At 42.2% G+C, this 24,996-nt stretch overlaps 5 protein-coding genes across 8 annotated transcripts in view; 2 read left to right on the top strand and 3 right to left on the bottom strand.

Annotated features, from left to right (window-relative positions):
• The window catches only part of LOC117138579 (tyrosine-protein kinase Src42A), a 30,769-nt gene extending 27,132 nt beyond the window's left edge, over positions 1-3,637 (top strand). For 2 of the 4 annotated variants that reach the window (XM_033300754.1, XM_033300752.1), the window contains exons 3-10: positions 622-743; positions 830-914; positions 980-1,058; positions 1,930-2,098; positions 2,161-2,319; positions 2,486-2,663; positions 2,725-2,891; positions 2,955-3,637. In XM_033300754.1, the coding sequence (XP_033156645.1) occupies positions 622-743; positions 830-914; positions 980-1,058; positions 1,930-2,098; positions 2,161-2,319; positions 2,486-2,663; positions 2,725-2,891; positions 2,955-3,163 (1,168 nt within the window). In that variant the 3' untranslated portion in view covers positions 3,164-3,637. The remainder of the gene's footprint in view (positions 1-621; positions 744-829; positions 915-979; positions 1,059-1,929; positions 2,099-2,160; positions 2,320-2,485; positions 2,664-2,724; positions 2,892-2,954) is intronic. The other 2 variants (XM_033300755.1, XM_033300753.1) reach the window with 1 other exon arrangement.
• Positions 3,638-5,446: 1,809 nt separating this feature from the next.
• On the bottom strand, positions 5,447-7,223 carry LOC117135957 (actin-42A). Its single transcript, XM_033296551.1, has 2 exons — positions 7,111-7,223; positions 5,447-6,961 (listed from the first exon to the last, which is right to left on the bottom strand). Exon 2 carries the CDS (start codon positions 6,937-6,939, stop codon positions 5,809-5,811), a length of 1,131 nt encoding a protein of 376 aa, XP_033152442.1. The 5' UTR covers positions 6,940-6,961; positions 7,111-7,223; the 3' UTR covers positions 5,447-5,808.
• An 836-nt stretch (positions 7,224-8,059) lies between these two features.
• Positions 8,060-10,490, top strand: LOC117136468 (peptide-N(4)-(N-acetyl-beta-glucosaminyl)asparagine amidase). Its single transcript, XM_033297400.1, has 6 exons — positions 8,060-8,538; positions 8,600-8,691; positions 8,754-9,589; positions 9,645-9,729; positions 9,789-9,885; positions 9,942-10,490. The coding sequence occupies exons 1-6, from the start codon at positions 8,163-8,165 to the stop codon at positions 10,349-10,351; spliced, it is 1,896 nt and encodes a 631-aa protein (XP_033153291.1). The 5' UTR covers positions 8,060-8,162; the 3' UTR covers positions 10,352-10,490.
• Positions 10,491-11,140: 650 nt separating this feature from the next.
• Positions 11,141-13,646, bottom strand: LOC117136469 (uncharacterized serine-rich protein C215.13). Its single transcript, XM_033297401.1, has 3 exons — positions 12,271-13,646; positions 11,804-12,215; positions 11,141-11,744 (listed from the first exon to the last, which is right to left on the bottom strand). Exons 1-3 carry the CDS (start codon positions 13,541-13,543, stop codon positions 11,678-11,680), a joined length of 1,752 nt encoding a protein of 583 aa, XP_033153292.1. The 5' UTR covers positions 13,544-13,646; the 3' UTR covers positions 11,141-11,677.
• A 1,702-nt stretch (positions 13,647-15,348) lies between these two features.
• On the bottom strand, positions 15,349-24,426 carry LOC117135895 (sterol regulatory element-binding protein cleavage-activating protein). Its single transcript, XM_033296442.1, has 7 exons — positions 24,161-24,426; positions 21,593-21,952; positions 21,344-21,527; positions 16,651-18,919; positions 16,386-16,588; positions 15,975-16,329; positions 15,349-15,908 (listed from the first exon to the last, which is right to left on the bottom strand). Exons 1-7 carry the CDS (start codon positions 24,424-24,426, stop codon positions 15,730-15,732), a joined length of 3,816 nt encoding a protein of 1,271 aa, XP_033152333.1. The 3' UTR covers positions 15,349-15,729.
• Positions 24,427-24,996: the final 570 nt, after the last annotated feature.

Below are 24,996 nucleotides of genomic sequence, written 5' to 3' on the forward strand. Positions count from 1 at the left end.
AACCCACATAGTAGCATGCCCATATCTCTACTCCATGATTCCCGACAACGAGTTGCTGACACATATTTGGTAACGCTTTAATCGTCATCCGTTATCTCGCGTTCGTCACGAACTCCAAAATGCGAATTGGACTGTTATGTAACATACCCGTCACACACATCTTTTAATTGACCACCTCCAGCGGCCGCATCAACGAAAATAAAGAAGAATAGTTAAAGAGCAAAGCATGAAACCACATACAGTTAATTTTCTTTGTTAATGTCAATGTTAATGCTGAATTATATGATGAAAAAGTTTTTCACTCGTTGTTCGTAGAGTTAGATTGAGATCAAGTACTCGATCGTTGCTCGTAGAGTTAGATTGAGATCTAGTACTCAATCAATAATACACATAGTATAAGTCACTTATATGTTGACAGTATCTGTAGGCCTCCCACGCGAGCTCTTAGTCAATCCTTTGGGGCGAGAGAAACTGAAATCGAATATTGCAACCTTGATAGAGCGGTTTCCTTAATAAAGTTAACGATTTTATGAGTAAAGAAATCAATGTATTTTTTTAGCATATGTTACACTTGCCTGCATTTTAATAATTTCCTTCTCTGTTTTTTCGCTTTACTTGCAGCTGGTACTTCCGCAAAATCAAACGCATTGAGGCTGAGAAAAAACTTCTACTGCCAGAGAACGAGCACGGTGCATTTTTAATTCGAGATTCCGAAAGCCGTCACAACGACTACTCGCTATCAGGTGCGTGCCCAACAAGGCATTCAATTAGCATTAATGTGCATTATATTACATAAAATTATTACTGCGGTGTACGAATGTTTTTGCAGTGCGCGATGGCGATACGGTTAAGCATTATCGCATCAGACAATTGGACGAAGGCGGCTTCTTCATCGCCAGGCGCACGACATTCAGGTGAGTGTTTATATCGGGCCTGCCGATCCGGAGTCGTAGTAACACTATGTCCCACCCGAAAACAGAACCCTTCAGGAGCTGGTGGAGCACTATTCGAAGGACTCGGATGGCCTGTGCGTCAACCTCTGCAAGCCGTGTGTCCAGGTAAGCCGACAGGGAAATGTGATCTTTAAAGCCATTGTTTGCTTTGATTTAATCGCGCATTATACATCCGACTTGCCGCCAAATGTTTGGATGCGTGGGATGACAACATTTGCATTTGACATTGTTATGCCTTGGTTTGTTCATTTCGAAATGCCCAACACCTGTATACTAAAAAACTGTTTTAAATTTTCCTTGTATTTCTTTCATGTTTCTTTAATTAACACAAAATTGTGTGTATAATAATAACCATACAAAACAATTACTAACCATCTTAAATATAATCAAAACAAAAAGACAAATTCTTTTTCGGGTGTCTTTGAGGTAGGATTTCTATCTAAGACGTTAAGATGTGCGTGTGTTTTTTACCCATTAACACAATACTACTAAGAACGAGAGTTATTCTATCACTGCCAATCAATACCCTCACAACAAATTAAATTAACCTTTCATGATCTATCACAGTACAATCGACTTAATGCCGAGTTCAGGTGACCCACAAGTGTATTCAGTCAGAGTTCAGCGAGTACTAAATTTAACAATATACTTTTACATCAAGGCGCAATCTCTTAAATGTTCTCTTAATGTCCAGATTAAAGATATTCATACTGAGATACTGAATAAATCTGATTCATTCTTTTGAACTCTGACTGTTTCGCACACTAACCAGAATGAAAGCCTTGCAATTAACTCACATCCGTCCCAGCTAATAAAGTCCATACTTTTATTTTGTAAATAAGGCCTAAATGTACGCTACACAATCATTACTCAATTGGCACAATCATTTCTCCAAGCTGTGCAGTACTGCGCCTAAAAATGTGCAAAGCAATTACTTATCTTTTTTTTCGTTCACCATGTAACCATCGCAACGCAGATCGAGAAGCCTGTAACTGAGGGACTTTCGCACCGCACTCGCGATCAGTGGGAGATCGACAGAACATCTTTGAAATTCGTGCGCAAACTGGGCTCCGGACAGTTTGGCGATGTCTGGGAGGGACTGTGGAACAACACAACACCTGTGGCCATTAAAACTCTGAAATCTGGTAAGTCTGCAGTCGAGCTAAAGCCTAAAGATCGGTTCCATCACTTTTGCTCTGGATTTCAGGCACAATGGACCCCAAGGATTTCTTAGCGGAAGCCCAGATCATGAAGAAACTGCGCCACACCAAGCTTATACAGTTGTACGCTGTCTGCACTGTTGAGGAGCCCATCTATATTATCACAGAGTTAATGAAGCACGGTTCACTGTTGGAATACCTCCAAGGTATGCCACTAGGAAGGAAGCCTAGGAAAAAATAAGACGCTTTGCATAAAAACAATAAGAACCAAACACTTTGAACACCTTTTTTCATGCCACGCAACGTTAACCAACCAACCGCTCGCTTATCATGTCATGACAATTGCTTATTTTTGTTTTTAATATCTTTTAGCCATTGCAGGCAAGGGTCGTAGCCTCAAAATGCAAACTCTGATTGATATGGCAGCGCAAATAGCTGCTGGCATGGCTTACTTGGAGTCCCAGAATTATATTCACAGGGATCTAGCGGCGCGCAATGTACTGGTAGGCGATGGAAACATCGTCAAAATCGCCGACTTTGGTTTGGCTAGGTAAAGACACGGCTTTAAAAAGACATAACTAGCCCCAATAACGCAAATCTTCACTGTGCAGGCTCATCAAGGAGGACGAATACGAGGCCCGGGTAGGTGCCAGATTTCCCATAAAATGGACCGCTCCAGAGGCTGCTAACTACAGCAAATTCTCAATCAAATCGGATGTTTGGAGCTTTGGCATTCTACTCACAGAACTGGTCACCTACGGACGCATACCATATCCAGGTAAGTCACCTTTGACTAGCCTCAAACTCTTAGTAATCGAATCCGGCTTATCGTTTCGATTAGGCATGACCAACGCCGAGGTGCTAACGCAAGTGGAGCACGGCTATCGAATGCCGCAACCTCCCAACTGCGAGCCACGCCTGTATGAGATTATGCTGGAATGTTGGCACAAGGACCCAATGCGCAGACCCACGTTTGAGACGCTACAATGGAAACTGGAAGACTTCTATACATCTGATCAGAGCGACTACAAAGAGGCGCAGGCCTACTGATAAATGCTTTTCGAAGTCACGGACGTGGCCAGCAGTCGTGACGAAAATTAAGACAGCTGCAAATAATCGCCAGGCATCCCAGAACGGACAATTCTTACTAAGTTAATTTTGTTTTGCATAGATTTTCTACTGCTGCACAACTTGTCCATGGGCCCCCGTTTGGTGCCCGTTGGCTGTGGTTGTCTAGGTACCGATACGATTCATGTTATTAGCATTTAAGGTAAATAGTTGCTGAGGTGGAATGCAATTTCAAATGACGTTCCATTGGAACATTCGTTTTCTTGTTTATTATGACAAACATATTGGCACTTGGTCGGATTGATACGCTTTGACATCCTTGTCGTATATTTCGATTAATATATCAAATGTATTATTATTTATATAACGCATATAGCATATATTTACGCGTATACACATATATATATATGATCACTTATATACAAATATACATACAACCGTATAGTCACACCTTCATATGCCGAGACCCTCATTATTGAAGTATGCCGAAACATACTTCTCTTCCCAACTTTTCTTTAGTTGATAGGCCAACCTGAGAACGATATTTGCAGCACACAAATATACAAAAATGTTTCACTTTTAGTTAATTCATTACGTACGTGTCTTACTCCAATTCTCACTTAACATTATCAACGACATTATATGCTTTATCACAAATAGAAAAAGCAACACAAACGCCAATCATTAAATATATGCTAGCTACTGGATACTTTGCAGTGCCCAATAGCTAAATCCATATAATTACTTATTTAGAATTTAATTGTAATTTGTAACCTTAACATAATATGCAGCTTATTCTTAAACAAACATATACATATACGAAAACATGTACATTTAGAACCAAGAAAATAAATTTCTTTATAATTTATAAATATAAAATTCTTTAAAATTAAACTCAAATTTGTTTTCTCATTATTTTATCTATTGAGGGGCTGAAAAAAAAACGCAACAGGCTTGTTTTAAAGACACTCAGTTTTTGAGGTTATTCTATGATTGCAGTTTTAGTGTTGATTTATAAGAAAAATATTTAAAAAATAATAAAAAACTTGATTCCTTACAATAAACAAAGTCCGCAAAATGTACCGTCACTTTATTTTTAACACAAATCCATGCATAAATTTAATTTGGCAATTGAAAATCATTTTGTTTTTTATTCAGACATAGGCGGGAAAAATTTTTTTTTCCTACCTACTTTTTTTAACCTCTGATGATTTTATTAGTTATAGTTAGCTGACCTCACTATGTTTGCTATCTCTACTAAAACATACAAATTACCCAAGTATGTAGTATGACACATTCCATAAAATGTTGATAACTGTCTCAAATCGAAATTTGTGTAAATATTCTTATTTTTAAAGTAATGAAATTGTATTGAACAAATAGTAATCTTTCTATCGATGGCTTTGGAAAATACTTTTATTTAAAGCCAGCTTTCAACGTAGAAACCCAGAATATAATGTTTACAGCAGTAAAGTTAGGCATTTGCCGCAGTGACTAAAGTCTATGATGGCCTCCATATATGGACATCGACGATCGACGCAGGCGCTCTGCTTACTAATCTACTTTCTGGCTACAGTTCATTAAATTTGGTCAACGCGTTTGTCCGGATCACCAGCAGATTTGCTAGGGATCCCCCAAATGTATTTCTCTGCGTTTCAACCCCCAATTGATAATCGGATGGGGCGCGCCGGGCCCCACCTATCAACAAAATCGGGCAAACAATGCCAATTGATGACAACGAAAACTACTCCGAACATTCGTGAGTGAGTCAACAATGTGGCTTTGTTTTGGTCTCGATTTGCAGTGGCCAGTGCGAGTGCGAGTGCGAGTGCGGTGTTCCTCCACTATTTCCTTATAAGGTAACGCTGATGCAGCTGTTTTTGGCGTTTCACTTGCTTCACTCGCAATCAATCAACGTAAAATACCGCTAAGACTGGGTGGGGTCGGGTGATAAGCGGAGCGAGTCCAAACTGAATCACACCCTATGCTCATATGTACATACATCCGATTCGACAGAAATCGCAGGCCATAAACTGGCTTATCAAGGCACTTCCTGCAAACCGATGCTTGCTCCCATCTGACTTAAACACAAGAGCAGCATGCCTTATTGGTTAGCGCTTTATCTGACGCCTCCGCCACTGCATGCCACTGGAATGAGCACATAGCCATCGGAATATCACGGTCTCAGCTCGCCTCTTACTCATGCCAGCCAAATGTTTGCTTTTTGGTGGGGGGAAAAAATAATAGAATAAGACAAAAGGAATTTTCAGTTCTTTTCGTCGCTTTATTATTAAGAAGCGGTTACAAGTATTTTAGTGGTATGGTAAGTTTGCTTTTAATACATATGTAGGAATGCATGAAAGTAATGGAAATGCCAAACATGAATCAGTTTTGTAAATGCTTATGTGCATATGAACTTGAATTTCGAATAGAACACAATATGGTTTGCTTATGCGTCGTGTACAATTATGTATAAAAGTGAATAGAATGCATTCTTCTGAAGGAGCGAAAGTGTTGTGCGCCTGCTCCCGGTATTAATGTACTCATGCCCAATACTTCTGACTCCCATCCTTCGTCTGCAATGGGTGTGTTCGATGAGGAACGACCACGCCCAGCCCGACTACTGCTTAGAAGCACTTGCGGTGAACAATGGAGGGGCCAGACTCGTCGTACTCCTGCTTCGAGATCCACATCTGCTGGAAAGTAGACAGCGAAGCCAGGATGGAGCCGCCGATCCAAACAGAGTACTTCCGTTCTGGCGGGGCAACAATCTTAATCTTCATGGTGGACGGAGCCAATGCAGTGATTTCCTTCTGCATGCGGTCAGCGATTCCTGGGTACATGGTGGTGCCACCGGACAGCACAGTGTTGGCGTACAGATCCTTACGGATGTCGACGTCACACTTCATGATTGAGTTGTAGGTGGTCTCGTGAATGCCACAGGCCTCCATGCCGAGGAACGACGGCTGGAACAGCGACTCGGGGCAACGGAATCGCTCATTTCCGATGGTGATGACCTGTCCATCGGGCAACTCGTACGACTTCTCCAGGGACGAGCTAGAAGCGGCTGTGGCCATTTCCTGCTCGAAGTCCAAGGCAACGTAGCACAGCTTCTCCTTGATGTCGCGCACAATTTCACGCTCGGCGGTGGTGGTGAAGCTGTAACCGCGCTCAGTAAGAATCTTCATCAGGTAGTCGGTTAAATCGCGACCGGCTAGATCCAAACGGAGGATGGCGTGCGGCAGGGCGTAGCCCTCATAAATGGGCACAGTGTGGGAGACACCGTCGCCGGAGTCCAACACGATACCTGTGGTACGGCCGGAGGCGTACAGAGACAGCACCGCCTGGATGGCAACATACATGGCCGGGGTGTTGAAGGTTTCAAACATAATCTGAGTCATCTTCTCGCGATTAGCCTTGGGGTTCAAAGGAGCCTCAGTAAGCAAGACTGGGTGCTCCTCCGGGGCCACACGAAGCTCGTTGTAGAAAGTGTGATGCCAGATCTTCTCCATGTCGTCCCAGTTAGTCACGATACCGTGCTCAATGGGGTACTTCAGGGTAAGGATACCACGTTTGCTCTGTGCCTCATCGCCGACATAAGAGTCCTTCTGTCCCATTCCTACCATTACGCCCTGGTGACGTGGACGGCCGACAATCGAAGGAAAGACGGCACGCGGTGCGTCATCACCGGCAAAGCCGGCTTTGCACATGCCGGATCCGTTGTCGACCACTAAAGCTGCAACCTCTTCGTCACACATTTTGCAGAAATTTTATTTGGATCTGCAAGTGAAAAGAAATCTGGATGTGTACACTAGAAACAAGGAGACAGGACAGCGGCTAACGCAGAAAAGAACGCAGACAGGACCGCCCCCTTCCAGCAAAGGAATAATGACCGCACAGACGAAAAGAGTGTTGGGCAGGAGTCTTACCTTTTTTGGAAATATGTAGGAGTATTTTCTAGTTATCCGCTGCGCACACTTAGCACAATGACAGACGCTTTAAGATTGAATTGACCGACGCCTACTTTTTCGAGTTAAAGTGGTTGAAAAATAGTGTGACCATATACGCATAAAATTATGGACTTTTTCAATCCCGAAGTGACTCATTTACGTATACACCAACAATAAATGTTCGTCGATAAGTTGGAAACGGAGAAGTATGGAACACGCGTACTTATTTTGAAATTTTTTATTCATTGGTATACTGAGACGTTACCAACAAATTACACATGAGCCAAGAATCCTGGAAAAATGCATTTAAAAATTATGCAGTGTTCCGAAAATGCACCCAAAAGGTTTTTGAAAATACCTCCAAATGCTGTACTTGCACCACAGGGAAGTCCATGTTATGAACCGCTGTATAACACTATCATTCAAAATGTATTTCACCGTTTACAGAGCGTTTTGATAAGTTGTGAAAAATTTTTCATTAAGATATTAAGGAAGATATTTCGAAAAGTGTTGTGTTCCTACATGAAATCAACATTAAATAAATTTTATATTAACAGGACATGAATTTAGTTGGATTTTGACAAATATATATACAAATTATTCTTATAATTGGCTGTTTGAAATCTAACTCGAGTGCGCTATTTTGACGCAAAAAAACAACGTAACTAAAAATTGTAATTTAATTCTTTTCAAACACCTGAAATTGATTGAGCCATTTCTATAAGAGGGGATTTTCTGGAATAACCCGTAAACAAGTATGGATATACATATGTAAAATTCTTATCAAATATTGTAAAATAGAAATTTGTTGTGCTTAACCTTAGGAAAAGAAAATGTGCGCTAGTGGAATTCGGTTGGCTTCTTTCAACAAAAAAAAAAAACCTAAAAAACACCTCTTCTGTTATCGCTTGCAGTTCGCTAAACTAACCGCGTTTTTCAACACCATAACCCTTTGTGTCTGCCTGATTTTCATCCCCCGACCACCCCTATTACCAACGAAACCAATCTGATAGTGGCAGCTAGTCATCAACATGGTGGACATCAACTTGGAGTGCGTGCACCAGATCGAACCGAAGACCCGTTCCACTGGTCAGCAGCAGCAGGAGCGAGGGTTAAAGGAAGCCTACCTGGAAGCGGTCCGCATTCTGTTAGTGCTGCTGGAGAACATCTTGGCGCAGCCGGAGAACTCCATGTTCCGCACCATACGGCAGGAAAACAAAGCTATTAAAGAAAAGCTGCTGTCCTTGCCCGGCTGTGAGAGGTTACTGGAAGCCATAGGCTTTGTACGCACCCCCAGTTCCAACGCCTACACCTTGCCCACCGAAGTGTCCCTGCAGCAGGTGAAGAAGTACAGAGATGCGCTAAGCGAAAGACGCACTGCCTGGCTTAACGGCACAGTATCGAAAAGTAAGCTTGTCTTTGGGGGGCAGGACTGGCATCCTAATCATCATGTCTGTGATTTTAATAGGTCCTCCTCAACAAAGTACCACCAGCACCACGCCCTTGTTCATCAAGCCTTCCGTGGAATATCGTCATAGAATCGCCTTCCCCCGTGTGTTGGTAAGCCAGCCATCGAACAAGATAGACCTCTGCTGTATTCTGATGTGGAAGCTTGTTTTTAGCGCACCAACAATAACTTTCTGCAGTCGCTAGAGCTTTATTCCGATGCAGTCATGCAGTACGAGGATAACCTGCTGCTGGCTACTGGCCGCACTCTGATTCCAGTGGAGGAGCTCACCGAAATGGCAAGCGAGAAACTGATAGACATCCAAGATCAAATTGCGTCGGGTGAGCGCCAGGAGAAGGAGCCATGTGTTCGCGACTTGCTGCTTGTGGAGCTGGTAAACTGGTTCAACACGCAGTTCTTCCAGTGGGTAAACAATATACCTTGCCGCGTGTGTGGGAGTGAAGAGGGCAAGCTGCGCCGTACTGAACGGGAAGGTGATATAAGGGTGGAGGTCACCGTCTGCTGCGGCCAGGAGAGCAAGTTCTACCGCTATAACGACATCTCCCAGCTCCTCGTTTCCCGTAAGGGCCGTTGCGGAGAATATGCCAATTGCTTCACATTCCTCTGTCGCGCCCTCGACTACGACGCCCGCATTGTCCACTCGCATTTTGATCACGTCTGGACCGAGGTGTACTCCGAGGCCCAGATGCGTTGGCTGCATGTTGACCCCTCCGAGAACGTGGTAGATTCTCCGCTGATGTACCAGCATGGCTGGAAACGTCCCATCGACTACATTCTTGCCTACTCTAGAGACGACATCCAAGATGTGACTTGGCGCTACACTAATGACCACCAGAAGATTCTGCACCTACGAAAGCTGTGCGGGGAAAAAGAAATGGTGCAAACGCTGGACGCGATTCGAGCAAAGCGGCGGCAAAATTGTACCGCCGATCGAAAGTTGTTCCTCAGCCAGCGCAACATGTACGAGGTCATCGGCTTGACGCTAGAGCGGTACGCATTTACAGAAAACTATTCGAAATTAAAGTTAATCTCGTTTCCTGTTTAGTAAGCCGACAAAAAACGAGCTGAAGGGCCGGAGCTCGGGAAGTCTTTCTTGGCGACAGTCACGTGGGGAGCACACTTTTACCAATGTAAGTGAGCTGACCTGTGACGCGCTGCCGGCCGTTTGTGACCTTTCAAGTATTTACAGATATTCGTTTTCAATCTGAGTGCAGCCGAGCTACAAAAAAGGCAACTGAATGTGCGGTACAGCTGTGCCACCGATACATACGAAAGATATGCCAAAGGCGAGTCATGAATTTATTCACAGCACTAAGAATGTTTTTAACTTTTCTATCCATAGACGGAGAACTCATCACTGTCTTGGATAGCTATAAGACCTGGCAAAAAGCGCAATTTTCCTCAAAGAACATATTTCGAAAAGTGGAGCGCGATTGGAAAATGGCATATTTGGCTAGACTGGAGGACACCGATTGCGGAGAAATTGCCTGGACGTTTGATTTCAGCAAGACCAATTTAAAGGTTAAGTCCTATACCTTAGTTTTCGAGACAAAAACTTTTGGCGACGGAAAAATCAGCGTGACTGTCGATGCCACCGACGGAAGCGCTTCGGTTGAAAATGCCACTGGATTCAAGATTGTGGCCAAACTTACTGGTGGCAAGGGCGATGTGGCATGGCAACACACACAACTGTTCAGGCAGAGTCTTAATTCAAGAGACTATCCCTTCGATCTGCAAGTGCAACTACATTGAAGTTCTCAAATAATATTTTGGAAATCAAAATGTAATTGTAAATAATATAAACGATTCCCAATCTGGATGAAAATATAATAATCAAATATGTATATTAAAAATAAGATAAAGGCACATAGTGTCACTATATGTAATTATACTTGAAGTTTTAACGACTAACTTTTCTGGGATTTCTATATATAAATATTAATACAAGCGCATGGAAACAGTTAATATAAAATATAAGGTTCTTAGATGACAAATTTAGGAAAAAATACAACATATATTTTCTATATGCTGCTGAGCAGAGCAGTACATCATTTTATTGGTACAAGTGCCAGGACGATTTTTCAAAATGTACATATGTAGACAGAAAAAACTAAAAAAAATTAAAAAAGGTAAAATAAAATTAAACTAGATCGGCTCGGCTAGTGATCCTGATCAAGAATTTATATACTTTTTAGTACAGTAAAAGACTTACAACTAACGGGTATACAAATAGATATGATATGTGAGTAATTCGAAGTAATATGTTCGTTGAAACTTAAAAACATCACCGATTTTCAGAAAACCGCGCAGTGATAGAACCATTTTGCATCACCAAAAAGTCATTCGATTATTGCCTGCCCATTATGAATATCGGTATATTAAAATGTATCGATACATATGACTTTCGCTTTTCATCTACAACAAAATGCGCATAAACATATGAATCCTTAAATGCATGAATATGAATCTTTGTGTAGAATGTTACATATGCATATTCTTTTCGCTTTATTGAATTAAATAATTGGTACCATTACACTAAAGTAGAGGTTGCAAACGGTCACAAATTTATTGGTATGGAGAAAGGGTCATTATATTGGTATACATACATATATAATAACATTTAAACGTAAATTTTTAGGTAAATGTGTTCTATAATAAAAGTTAGGAAATTTCAAGGACTACACGGTTTTACATTTTAAATAATACATTAGACTCGTTCTCAAAAAATCCACAAAAATATAAAAACAGTTTTTCATTTTTTCAGGTTCTTGTCACCGAAAATAATTTTCCTTTAAAAATTCCCGACCCCCATAAGACTAATTTTTGTTTAATTTTTACTCTCACACATGCACTGCCTCTTTAGTTTGTGCGCTACCTTTCGATTGTTATTTTATGCTAAGATCGAACAACCATCACAGATTTTAAATTTGTTCGTACATATCGCCCTCTCCTGGTACGCTTCGTCACTACGTGGACCAGACGCTTGTGCTATATACTATGTATATCTATGTGATATTTACATTAATGTAATATTAATTTTTTATATTTAATGGCGTGTCTTGGATTTAAGATCTATGATCAAATGTAATCTCCAAAAACGTACTTAGAGGTAAGGGTGCTAGTGACAGATGGAATTTGGCGGTCTCTAAAATAAAGTTTAATAATTATTTATGGGATCATATATAAACACGTGGGGTTTCTTACTTGGTTTGAATTTTAACCACTCGACGCACATTCGTCATTATGGTGTCGATGTCTGAAGTCTTTCCCGATCGATTGAGAGCCTCACACAGGGTCTGAATAAAAGGAGTTCCTTCCTCCGTGCGGAAAGATACATAGCCCTCGTACGTGCTATAGCACTTGAGGATCTCATTTGGAGACCCATTGGGCTGGGCGGCATCGGTCATAAAGCCCCCTAGTTCGCGTTCGCCCTTGCAGGCCTGAACGAAAAGTAGCTTGGGCTTGTCGTTAAGCGTCTTATTGCGCAGAATGGGAAAAACCATATCGTAGTCCACAGAGTAGTCGTCATCCTTTGCTGCGATCTGGTCGTGGCGCGCTCCATGACTGAGGATCACGAGGACCAGAGCGCTGTTATCCTTAAAGTCCTTGGTTTCCACTGCAAAATTTAGGAATTAATTGAATAACCCGAGAAAGTACACTTCTCTACTTACACATTTGCACTTTCCTTTTAATGGTGGCCAGGGTTGCATCTGTAATAACTTCCACTTTGCACTTTAGCTGCTCAAAGGTGGCGCGCAGGGCCTTCACATCCTGGGCACTTCCCTTTCGGAATTCATTCTTGTTATCGAACCGCTCGTGGTTGAAGATATACACCCGGGCGGGCTTGAGTTTGTTCTTGGTCAGGCTTGATTTCGAGGTACCCAGGCTCGTTGAAATCGTGCCCTGGGCATCTACGGATTGCGCGACGGCAGTGACCTTCGGCTTGGTGCCTCCTGATGATCCCAGACTAATGAAGGGTTTGGGAGTTGCAATAAAACTGGGCGGCTTCTCAACTTGCTTGGGAGCTGACTTGAAAAAGCTAGAAATGGAGGAGACAGATGATGATGGTTTGGACGGACACGTAACGGAGCTGGCACTGGAACTGGACGTGGAGCTAGTGGTTTTTGGTGTCTTGACGCAGGGAGATGTGTAAGTTATGGCCAGGCTTGGCCTCTGAGCATAAGGTGAGACGTAGCTGGAATCCGAACTGTTTGCAGTGGAAAATGGCGCCCAGGTCGCCTTAGGTCGACTTCCCTTGAGGTCCACTCTCTGAGTCTCCAGGTGCTGGGTGACCGTGTGCCCTTTCTTTTTGGTCACTGTCGTCTGCTCGGTCTTGACTAAGGTGCTCGATCGTTTGCCAGCATTGCTTGCCGTGGCCTTAAAGGGCTGTGTGGAGCGAAAGGAGACGCCGTTCAAACTGGGCGGTCGGGAGCGCGAGGAGGTGGTCGTTGTAGTGGTGGTGGTGGAGCCAAAGGGTCCCTCACCGCCCATTCTCATCTGGGCGAAGAGAGCCTCTAACTCCGCCTGACTAGGCGTGCGTCGCGTTGTCGTCTCCGTGATCAGCGCCCGCTGCGTGTGCGTCACCGTCTGGCGGGTGGTGAGAAAGGTAACCGTCTGGTTGTTGCTGTCCGTTATGGTCGAGTTTTGCACGGCCGTGTTGGTCGTCTCCGTGGCTGCACTCGTAGTCTGGACTCGTGTGCGCGGGTCCTGCACCACCAGTGCCTGGCTGGGCTGTTTGCGATCCGTCTCGCTTTTCTTGCTCCACCAACCCATTATCACTCCGGTTTGCGTGTGTTGAGCTTCCTGTCTTAAACTGGCTTTCCCGCACTGCGCTGCAGTTGCTTTGTGAAGCTCTTGTGTTTCGACCGACGGTTCTCGCTCTACTGAAAGAGTCGGAAAGAATTCCGAGTAAAGAGCGCTGCCGAGATAAGGAGGCTTATTCATCGAAAGCCTCCGCCGCTCTCATCGGATTTTATCCGGCACCACGACACTAACGAATTGTGCTAATTGCGCTCCGTGGTGTGCGTTATCTGGACTCCGACGTGGCTGATACATGTCTCCCAATGTGCCGCTTTGCCCATACCCAAAAACTTTTATGCCTTTATGATATTTCTTGTTATAAGCAAACCGAACGAGTTCCGCTCACCAACACCTGTGTATGGTTCGCTCTTACTCTCTCTTTTATTATTAACAATTTTCCTAAATAGAAACAAATGAGTGATAATTTTAAATATTATTTATTTTGTATTTATGTTTTCGTCAAGGGTTAAACCAAGAGTTGTGTACATATGTATTTGTGAAGCCATCTCAAGTATTCATGCTTTATTCACACGCTGATTTTAACAATAAGCAATTCCAAGAATCATATCGAACGCAGGCAATGACCCAATCAGCTGTTTAAAACAAAGCACAACATTTTTTTACGTACATATCTCATGCATATGTATGTCAAGATCTCAGGAACTACAAAAACAAGGAGGTTGAGATTAGGCCCATGATTCTAGACAAATACATATGCGTACAGCAAGTTTCTTGACCCGTTGCCACGCCTACTTTAACCGACTCGCCCACACTTTTGACAAATGTTTTGATATTTTTATTGGTCTTGTAAGTTTGTATCGATCACTTTTGGAAAATGATTTGTTTATTTTTAATTTTGTCAATTTCAAACGTACATGTGTACATAAATATATGAAGGAATATGGAGTTGCCCATTTAATCATCCTCAGTACGAAGTTACTAACACACTTGAAGAGTGAAAGGCCCTTATTGCTATGTATATTTCTCATCATATTTCATAGTTTTCTTTGTTATTATTTACATTTATATAAATAAATAAACGTATGGATAGAGCTGGCAATTCTACACAAATTTGGTATATTTCTACCAAAACTGGTATACTCATTTCCAAAGATTAATCAAAACTGGTATACCAACAATTCTTTCTTTCTCCAAATCAACAATTTTTCCAACTGTTCTTTTCATAGGGCTGGGTCACGAAGAATCAGAAATACTCAGCTATTGACCCTGATGAAGAATATTTAAAATATAATACCAATACCTTCTGGCTGTTCCAAACTTTTTAACTTATATCGAATACATCAAATTCGAATTACTGAGCTGAAAAAGTAAAGATTAATGCATGAGAATTTTTGGTGTCTCACTAGATGCAGACTACATATATTTTTACAGTTTATGAAATAGTCATTAACATAGTATTTTAAATTCATATACAAACATACATATGTATGTTCACTATTACCAAAAATAGAAATAACCATCCCAAACTACTCGCATTCTATGGAAAGGAAGTTTTTAAATGAACATACAGTGTATTTTAAAAGATACTATATATAACCAATAAAACAATCCTGTTTGCTGATTTTGCAGTTCTTGACGTCTTTCGTTTTTCAAATAAGAGAAATGTCATTTACACTACGTTGTCTGACCAAGAGGGGTCGAAACTGGAAGGCATTTTCAAACTGAAAGCTTGGCCAACCTTAATAGCCTATACAATAACCTCCATTTGCTTAATAACGAATACAAGCCCCCAACACCTTTCCAAAATTTGTTTAGTAACAACGTAACTTAAAAAACATTTTACCTGATATGTGATCAAATTACCTTATAAGTTGGTTGAAATATTTAGAGTGCTGTATTTAAGAAATATACTTTATCCACTGAGGCAGCATGGAAATAAAAGTTCATGGAGAGGAATAAATTTAAAAACAAAATTATTTTTTTTTAAATTTATTTTTCTTTCTAATATTAAGCGTAGATGATTCTAATAAATAATGTGTTTAATTTAACATTTAGTCATTTTATGTTAGGCTGAGGCGCTTTAAGACACTATGTAGTTCTTACAGTTACGCGAAAATATATGTGTATATATCTGATTCATTTAGTTTAGTTCCTTAACCTACCGGAGCGAAGCTGTTACACTTAGTGTCCAATAATTAACACAAAATTCTAAAGAAGAGATACGTTAAAACCGTAAGTTGCTGCGGACCCTAATAGTATATATATTTATATAAAATAGTGAATGCGTCAATGACTTCCAGGCGTTTGAGAGCCTTAGGTCAACTTATTCCTAGGTGCTATCGAACCACGCTAAATTAAAATTTTGCGCTTTAGTGGCACTTGTCAGCCACGATAGGAAAGCGGACGACGCGGATCTCATTTCCGTAGTCGCAAACTACCGAATCGCAGGCAAGCATCATTATTTTGGGACAGAGCTGAAGGTTTGCAAAGTCCAGTTTGACCTCGCGAGCCGGCTGCCCAGTGCGCACATCCCACACAATAAGAGATCCTGTGTTGGAATTCAATTTATTATTTACTGCACCTCTTATATTGGCAATCAAGATTGAGACCTTACCCATTTTGCTCGTAACCAATAGTGACGGTGTTAGCATCAGTAGACTCGAGTATGCATTTGAGATGTTGATGGTAGTCAACAGGTTTCCCTGAAATCGTTCCCATACGCAAATCCTCTCGTCCGTGCCTAGCGAGATTACGTAACTGGGGGCACAGGCCAGACAGCTGACAGCTCCGTCGTGAGCTTGTATATTATACATGCAGGCGCCCGTGAAAAGATCCCATACGCAGAGCAGGCCGTCCTGGGACCCAGACCCCCCTGTGCCCGGTTGCCAGCGATCCACAAAGAGACAGGTTACGGGACCGCAGTGACCGTGGAGCGTATACTCAACATCCGACTTGTTGAGGCAATACACCTGTGGAGACCAGTTAGAGTTAGGAAAGTTGATTTAATAAAATGTTGCATGCCCACCTTAAGAGTGTGATCCTGGCTGCCAGTGAAAACCATGTCGTTAACGACCTGCATGCATGTGATTGGCTGCTGATGGGCTAGTCTTACACCCTCCAATGTGATTTTCATTTCCTCCTTGGTGGTCTTCTGGGATGCTTCTTGCTGACAGCGCTGCTGCTGCATCATTAATCCAAGGCTTCCAGTGGATCCAGTTCGAACATGAGCTAAAAGAGAGAGTCTTTCCTTTTAGGAGCTTTTTAAAAGGTTACTTAACGGAAAGACATACTTCGCCTGTAAGCCGAGGTAAAACCCCAGTCAATTTGTTTCCCCTTGTAGTACGTCTCTAAGCGGTAGAAATCTAGTCGGCCATTAAGACGCGCCACAATCACCCGATCGCCGTTCAGGTGGATGTGGGTTATACCCTGGTTTCTCTTCGCGTCTTCCTGATATGCACACTTAAGCAATCCCGCAGGCGATTCCCACAATTCTACGCGGCCGTTGGCGCAGCCTACTGCGATGAGATTATCGAAGTAGTCCAGACACCAGACCGGTGACACGGCCAGCTTTCGTACCAGCGTCTGCCCATCCGGTCGCTGCTGAGAGATCTGAATATCGGATCGGGAGATGCTGGTTAGCTGCTCGCCACTGCGTGCATCCCACACTCGGATCTGGCCTTTAAGGCAGCAGCTGATGATGTAGGCGCCGTCAGACACCAGACATTCAATGCGATGTTTGTGTCCGGCGATTTGCGTTGGAACTCCCTCCAGAATTTGCTCAGTCTGCTTGTACGGCGCCTCAGATTCGTGCCAACTGGAGCGCCACTCGGCATAGTTCCTGGTACAGATGCAGCGGTAGAAAACCACCATCGTGTAGCAAAGCACGAAGATGCTGATGCAGCACAAGAGGATGGCGAAAAATATTTCCATGGGGCTCTTCGGAACCAGAGGCAAGCCCTCTGCCATAACCATCGGAGACTCACGGCGCACGTCGTCATCGTTAAAGTCCAGCGGATCGAGTGCAGCGGCTAGGGCCTTCCATTGAAAATTTTGTTGCAGCTGCTCCTGCGGATTCCGCAACAGAGTGGCTAGCTCTGGAGCGATGGCATGACTAAGGCGAATGGTCGGTAGCAGGGTGACGTAGTGCCCACTTAGTGAGATGTTGTACTGTTTCATAATCGTGGACCAGTGGAAGTTTGAAAGGAAATAGTTTAGGTCGAAGCTGGGATATCGCAGTCTCAACATTTCCTCGGCCGTTTCGTTTATGTCGATCGCTAGAGGAGCTTTTATAGGCGTAGAAAAGCCGCTTCCGCTCGGCGCACTCGTGGCACGCTGCCCGTCCGCTTGCCATCCCTCGAAAAAACTGCTGACTGCTCCCCGACCCGCCTGTAGTCGCCGTTGAAGTTCAAGGGTTGCCGTCATTGTGCCGTTGCTCTGCATGCTAAACAACTGCTCCAGATATCCCGAATTATAAACTATAGAGCATATCCACACAATCATCCAGATCATGAAGGCACGCTGAAAAAAGCGTGTGCGCGCCCAGAAGTTTACAATCTTTATGCGTTTGGGTATTCGCTGCTCTGGCGATGAGTGTCCATTAACCAAGCTTGTACGATCGCTAACAGATGCGGCATCAGCAAAGCACAGTTTCGGATGCGACTGAGAACGCTGAAATGTGCCAGGGACAAACGGTGGCAATGCTGGGGCGGCCCCGAAAAATCGAAAATCCTGTCGACCAGCCCCTTGGGTGCAGCTCAGCAACATCTTAGGAAGGTGCTTGGCCTCCGCCGTATACTCGGTCCGCTTAATGTTCATGGCCAGTATTGTTGAGAAGAGCAGCATCTGTAGCATAAAATCGGAAAGCAAGCCGACTATGGCAAAGATACAAAACTCCTGGATGACGGGTACGAAAGTCGCAAGGCCAATAGTCAAAATTGTTATCTCCGTCAAAAGAGTCTTCGATATATGCCAACCCTCTTTGCTAAGAGCCTGCGCCACGCGGATTTTCACGTCGAATGTCTCGTCCATTGAGACTACGCTCTTCGTAATCACCAAGCTATTTTCCAATCCCACAAGGATTACAAGGTAGGGGAAAATGTCCTTTGACTGCAGCGAAATTGTCAGGCCAAAGAAGAAACACAAGCCAAGGGACATGGCCAAGCTCCCGGCTGTGGTGATTACGCTACATAGGGCCAGCAAAAAGCGGGAACGAAATACATCGATTTTTCGAACAGAGAAGTACACATAAGCAAAGACCAACATAAAGGCCACTGTGTAGGGCACCAGCTCCCACATTCTGTACTCTCCCGGGTAAAAGATGTAAGTTATGGTCGTCGGCTCTTCAGCCGGCGCACTAGCCACCGGGAGTGGCGGATAGTGTCGCTGCAGCTTTTCCTTTAGCGTGTCCAGGTACTCCATATCGTTGTGCTTGAGGAATAACGTCAAGGCATACTGTATAATACGCGACCGAGCGCGCAAAGGATAGCGCTTGAATCCAGTGTCCTGCATGGGTAAACCAAACAGCATTTCCGCCGCTGAAACTTTTGATTTCTGTAGGTTCTGGAAATGGACAAAAGTACACATTTAGGATTAGATAGACAATTTAGAACGTATGTTTGATAGTTATCTTTATTACTAGGGAGTTTCCTAAAATCTAACCAAATTTCACTGTGGACGGCAGTCCGTGTAGTGACGAAGCGCAGCGAAGACTTTACTATACACGAAGAAATGAAAATCTGATACATATTTGGAAATGTAACGCTAAAACTAAAGGGATTGCCATTAAAAAAATAAAAGTGGTGATAAGAAAAAAAAAAAGCGACTAATGGGGCTTGTAGGGCGTATCTACACCCACAAAAAATAGGAAATCAGGTATACATACGTATTTACGCCCACAACTTCTGAAGAAATGGTGTATGAATCTATCTATGGTAAATACAACAAATAACACAAGAGAGAATGATATAGTCGAGTTCCCCTACTATAAGATACCCGTTACCCAGCTGGTGGAAATGCGAACTTCAAATTTTATCATTTTGGGATATCGATAGATATTGGGAAATAAAATTAGAATAAATTTAAACAAAGTGTTTTTTTATGCTTATAGAAATTGGCAAGACAAACAATAATACTAAGAAAAAGTGTGGGCGTGACAGTTTTGGCGTTCGAGTGGGTGTGGCAAAAATTTTTTGGCAAATCGATATAAATTTACAAAACTAATACAAAAATAGTATAGTAAAATCTAGTATACCCTTTTACTCTACGAGTAACGGGTATAAAAAGCGATGTTTAACGAACTACAACACTTTATGATTAAAAAAACAAAACGAAGATCCAATTTGTTTCTACTTATTGTTTTTCGAATGTTGTTCGTATGCCAGCTTTATATGTATAAAATATTATATTATATGTATATAGCTTTAAATTGAACGACGGCTATAGCGACACGTCTGTTGATACTGATCAACAATGTTTTTACTTTACTTTACTTTATTTACTTAATATACTTTAATATACCCTCGTCATGGGTTGATAACCATGCAGATCAGTGAGTCTCTTATAAATGTATCTATTAACAGAAATCTAAATACGAGTATATGCTACCAATGAAGTGATTTGCCACGCTTTCAATATATCAATACTTCTCAACCTGATATACAAATGATTATAGCTCGAGCTTTTGTCTGATAGTTGTGTTATCTTTACTTTAAGTATTTCCCCGATTCAACAAAGAACAATTTCCTTGAACTTTAATATCATACTTTTGAAATCAATTTACCTGCTGAAATCGAAAAAAAAAACTTTCCGTAAAAAGTATTAAAATTAAAATGAATCTCATGCCGTGCTTATCTTACAAACTTTTAATAACAATTTTTTGTGTATATACTAAATATATATACAAAAAGTACACGAGCTCATAGTTATGCGTGTATGAGCGAAACCCTTTTATTTTAACAGTATGCACATTCATACTACAATCTGAAGCTTTTAAAATTCTTATATCCGTTGCTCATAGACTAAAAGGGTATACTAGATTCGTTGAAGCGGACGTAAGAGGTAGAAGAAAGCGATTCCGACAACATAAAGTATATACATTCTCGATCTGGCCATGTTCGCCAAAGACTTTAAAAGCTAGAGTTTTGATTTCGCAAGCAGCTTCCAGAGACATAGACGCAGCGCAAGTTTGTTTCCAAATGTTGCCGCGCCGGAGTGGGCGCGAGTTAACAAACCTCCAATAACCGCCCACACTTTGGAATTTGGTTGGATATTTTTAAATTTTTGCATTAAGCTTGTGAATTTCTATTGATAAGACAAAAAACTATTTGCCGCGCTAACTCTAATATCCAAAACCGTCCAAAACTGCCCTTCTTTGTTTTTTTTTTTCAATTTTCAATATATTGTCAATTCTCCAGGTATACCAAAACACTGTTACGCTACGCCCCACACTCTTGAATAAATTTTTAATTTTTTCTCAATTTATTCTCTAATATCTACCTATATGCCAGAAAAATGATTCGTTTTCTCACTTCTGCTAGCTGCATAACGGGTAACGTGTAGTAAGGGAACTTGCCTATAGCTTCTCTCTTGTTTTAAACTATATTCGTAAAAGACCTTATTTTTATTGGAGTTCATCTGCGGATTTGGAATGTAAATGCCCTATGCCAGTACTTTGGATCGAGGGTTATAACGAGATCTGTGTGGCTTTCAAAAGCTCAAAACGCATCGGTATAGACAATACCTATAATGAAAGATTAGGTCCGGCTAGTGTGGAGTCTAGACTAAAATCTACTTCTCAGCCTAAATCTACTAAAATCTCATAAATATTTACAAACTGCTTGAGTTGCGTAAAGTCTATGACGTATAGTGACTAAAGTTTACAGACATGGATAATCGGTTGACTCCATCTATTCTAAATCTTCCATTTAAACCTGGTGATATTGTCTGAACATTGCTTTATCTACCTATGTATTGGCCTATACCTACATGGTACTGAAATATCGTGTTCAGGATGTTTGTGTCCCGAGTGAAGTTCTGAGAGTTCTGCGTCCACAGGTTGGCAGGCGAGAGCAGCAGGCAGCCATACTCCGGAAAGATCTGGTCCAGCTGCCCGTGGGTTCCGCGCTTTACGTTCTCTACATGTAGGCAGTTGTGCTCCAAAGTACGCTTGCTGCCGGAGAATATTAAGTAAATCAGCGTTGTTCAGAGACTGGAAGACCTCTTCGATGTACTCACTTTTCGCTGCTCTGATGATTGCGCACAATTTCAAGCAATTTAAAAACTTCGTATAGCGGCGCACGAAACGCATCCATAAGCTGCATTCCCTCCGTCCATGGGAGAACACTGGCCCGCAGAGTAATCTGCTGGACGTAGAAAAAGGCGGGGCTGCTCTGCGCCCAGGGCAGAAGGGGAGGCGGGCTGCGGTCCGCGGTACTGCTATTTAGTACCTGGGGTTCGGCGGAAGGGTGCAGTTCCTGCGGTGTAGTCGAGGATGTATTAAGAGTGTGCCCTGACAGCGATCCGGATCCAGCTTCGTAGGGTACAACGATCTTGGTGGGTATTGTCCCGGGCAACGGTATGTTGATTAACGGATAGCTGGAATGGAAATCTAAATTAATAATCGTATTCACCATATTTGATTAATCGGCTATTTTAGGAGTAGCGCGAGTGTTTGGCAAGCGTATAGTCATCCATCGCGTGGCTTGCGCTTTCTATTTTTGGAAAGACACAAAAAAGGTCTAGTTTAATTGATCCCACGTAAGTATATAGAAAATAATGATTTTTGTAGCATTCTTACTCGTTAAACAAAGAGCAAAGAATAAAGCTATTATTTCGTTGATTTGAAAATAAACCAACTAGGAGCAGATTAAATTTATTTGTAAACTTTAGATTACAACCTATAAGGAAACTAGCAAAACTGTGCGTCAGCAATTATGAAATGATCATAACTTAAATGCATATTCACAGGGTAATCAGTTCCCTTTATAGTATCTGCAAGAAGCGTGCCTATCGAAAATTCAAATCTAATCGATAATCCCCATTTCATTTGTATTTAAAGCAAGGCATGAGCAACCAAAATCAAGTATTTTATTCAACTATTTATTCTTCGTCCTATCAGCAATTCTCTCATAAAGTATTCAAGGTCAGCGGGCCGTTTGCCTGGCCCAAGACAACAGCCTGCCCTCAGCGACCAGCCGGTAAGCGGCGCTGAGCACGACGTTCTCCAGTGATAAGCGCGCCGATAGGCGGGAAACCGCCGTGCGTGCAGCTACCAATTTATACATATAACGCTTCGATAAGCGAAACACCGGTTCATCTAATTCTGTTTAAAGCTGCCGGATGGTTTGTGTATTTATCCTATAAATAAAAATCAAATGGATTGCTAATAGGTTCTTAACGCGTATAATAAAGCTAACAAAAACCCTTCTTAACGCTCTAAAAACAAGACAGAACACTAAGATACCCAAGCGAAATCTGGGAGCGGTTGAATTTATTGTAGTTGTACAATTTTTTTGTGCATATTGAAAGAAGCTATACGAAAATTTATGGGCGTGGAGATCGACCAAAACTGGTAGGAAAAACACTACAAAAAAATTTAGCTATTCGACGAGACGATACGTGTAAATCCTCAGTCATAAATGGGACATGCCTCTTAGAAAAAGAAAACCCATATTGTATTTAAAAAGTAAATTGCCTTTGTTATGTCAGTTATTTTGACAGCAACGAAAAGTATGTAATTTCTAGCATTCCAGATTTTGGGACCTTCCAAATAATTCACATTCGGGATAACGAATCACGGAACAGGCTATGAAGTTGTTTTTGCTCAACTCAATGAACGAGCAGATAATGAAATAAATACGCAAGTTTGTTTTAGTAATATGCATTGTCAATGCAGTGCGCAGCACATGTACATACAAATATATGTCATATCTGGGGATTGAACTTCCTAAAGCAGGATCAATCCGTAGCTTACACTGTAAACTTTAAAGTGTTGGTTTTCTGCAGAGCATCTACAGAGAAATTTGGTTGAATGCTTTTCCGAAATGTTTGCAAATAGCCTTAATATTATTAAACCAAAAAACGTTTTGACACGCCCACAAGCAGCCTAAAACTTCCACGCCCACAAATTTTTTCTCATTTGTCTCATTTTCTCATTTTCTCATTTATTCATATTAAATTTCGAGTTCGCATTTCCTCTAGCTGAGTAACGGGTATCTGATAGTCGGGGAACTCGACTATAGCATTCTCTCTTGTTGGAATTCGAAATCCGGAAATATTTGCTCACGAACTAGTAATTTTGCCCACGTACAGTTTTGAAGATATACAATTTGGAAAAAAAAAAATTAAGAAATTTTTTTGTAATCGCATAACATTATTTTGTCACTCTTAAGAATAAAGAAAAGGTTTAATTTTGAAAATATAACCCATTAAAGAAAATCTCGGCCTTATCAGGAAAATATCCTAAAATATCCTAAATACCCTAAAACTGCATATTGTTTTAAGAAATGGGAAAACGCTTTATTCTCTGATAAGACTAAGATTAAAGTATAACTTTTCAAAAGATTAATTTTTTTTTAAATTTTGAAGAGTGGGCAAACGATTTAGTTGCAATTGAATTTAGTTTCGCTGTCCAACATCGCTTATAAAAGGGTGTTGAAAAAGTTCAAAAAATTTAAATCAATGTCAAGTCCAATGACCGCTACAAGCAATTTTCCATGTACATATACAGTGTACATATTTATGTATGTACATATATGTACATATATTTTTACGGCGCTGTGTCTGCAAAGTTTTGGCACTGACCACGAAAGCAGAATCGCCACGAACGCGATGCTGGAGGCACACGTCGGGTAGCTGGACAGGAAGAGGCCGTGCTTGTAGTAGAAGTGCGAGACGGAGGCGGGCAGTCCGGTGGAGGAGGCTGCCGCAGCGCCCGCCACTCCTGTGGACGAAGGGGCGGGGACGGGGGGCTTGCCGGCCAGGCCGCTGCTGTTGGATGCTGCTGTGCGCGGCGACGTCGACGACGCTGCCGCGGCCGCCCTGGCAGAAACATCTGTTGCGGCGGCCATGTTGTTGTTGGCACAGAACTTACACTTACACCGAGGTGAACACACACACAGGCGCACGGCCACGACTTGCACACACACACACTCACACTCTAGAGAGGAGAATCTGACCACGAACTTTGTTCTAACACTTTAGCAGCAAAGTACGAGTTCGGTATTCGCGGTTTTTGCGCGGATTCGGATTTGCACACTCGACTGCGGCAATTACGCAACCCGACGTTTGCAACGCATCATCTGCGTAGGCGACGCAGGGTCCGGTTCGCCCGATATTGCGATATTATTATTGTTTATTAATAGCGGCGCCTCGCTGGCTCCTGCTGGCTGTGGACTTAGCTTGGATCTGGGCTTGGGCTTGGGCATGGGCCGTATATCGATACATGTTCACCGGCGATTTGCATTCTATTTCTATTGATTTTTCTTTTTCTTGCGCTTCATTCGCACCTTTAGGCCCCACGTTATTTGCGCCGTGCGGTTGTTGTTGCTGCCGCTGCAATTAATTGACGTTTTTGCGCATCTTCGGCGCTCTTTCACACACACACGCGCACAAGCATACGGGTTATTCTTATAGGAATC

This window comes from Drosophila mauritiana, chromosome 2R, assembly GCF_004382145.1.
Source record: "Drosophila mauritiana strain mau12 chromosome 2R, ASM438214v1, whole genome shotgun sequence".
Classification (NCBI taxonomy): domain Eukaryota; kingdom Metazoa; phylum Arthropoda; class Insecta; order Diptera; family Drosophilidae; genus Drosophila; species Drosophila mauritiana.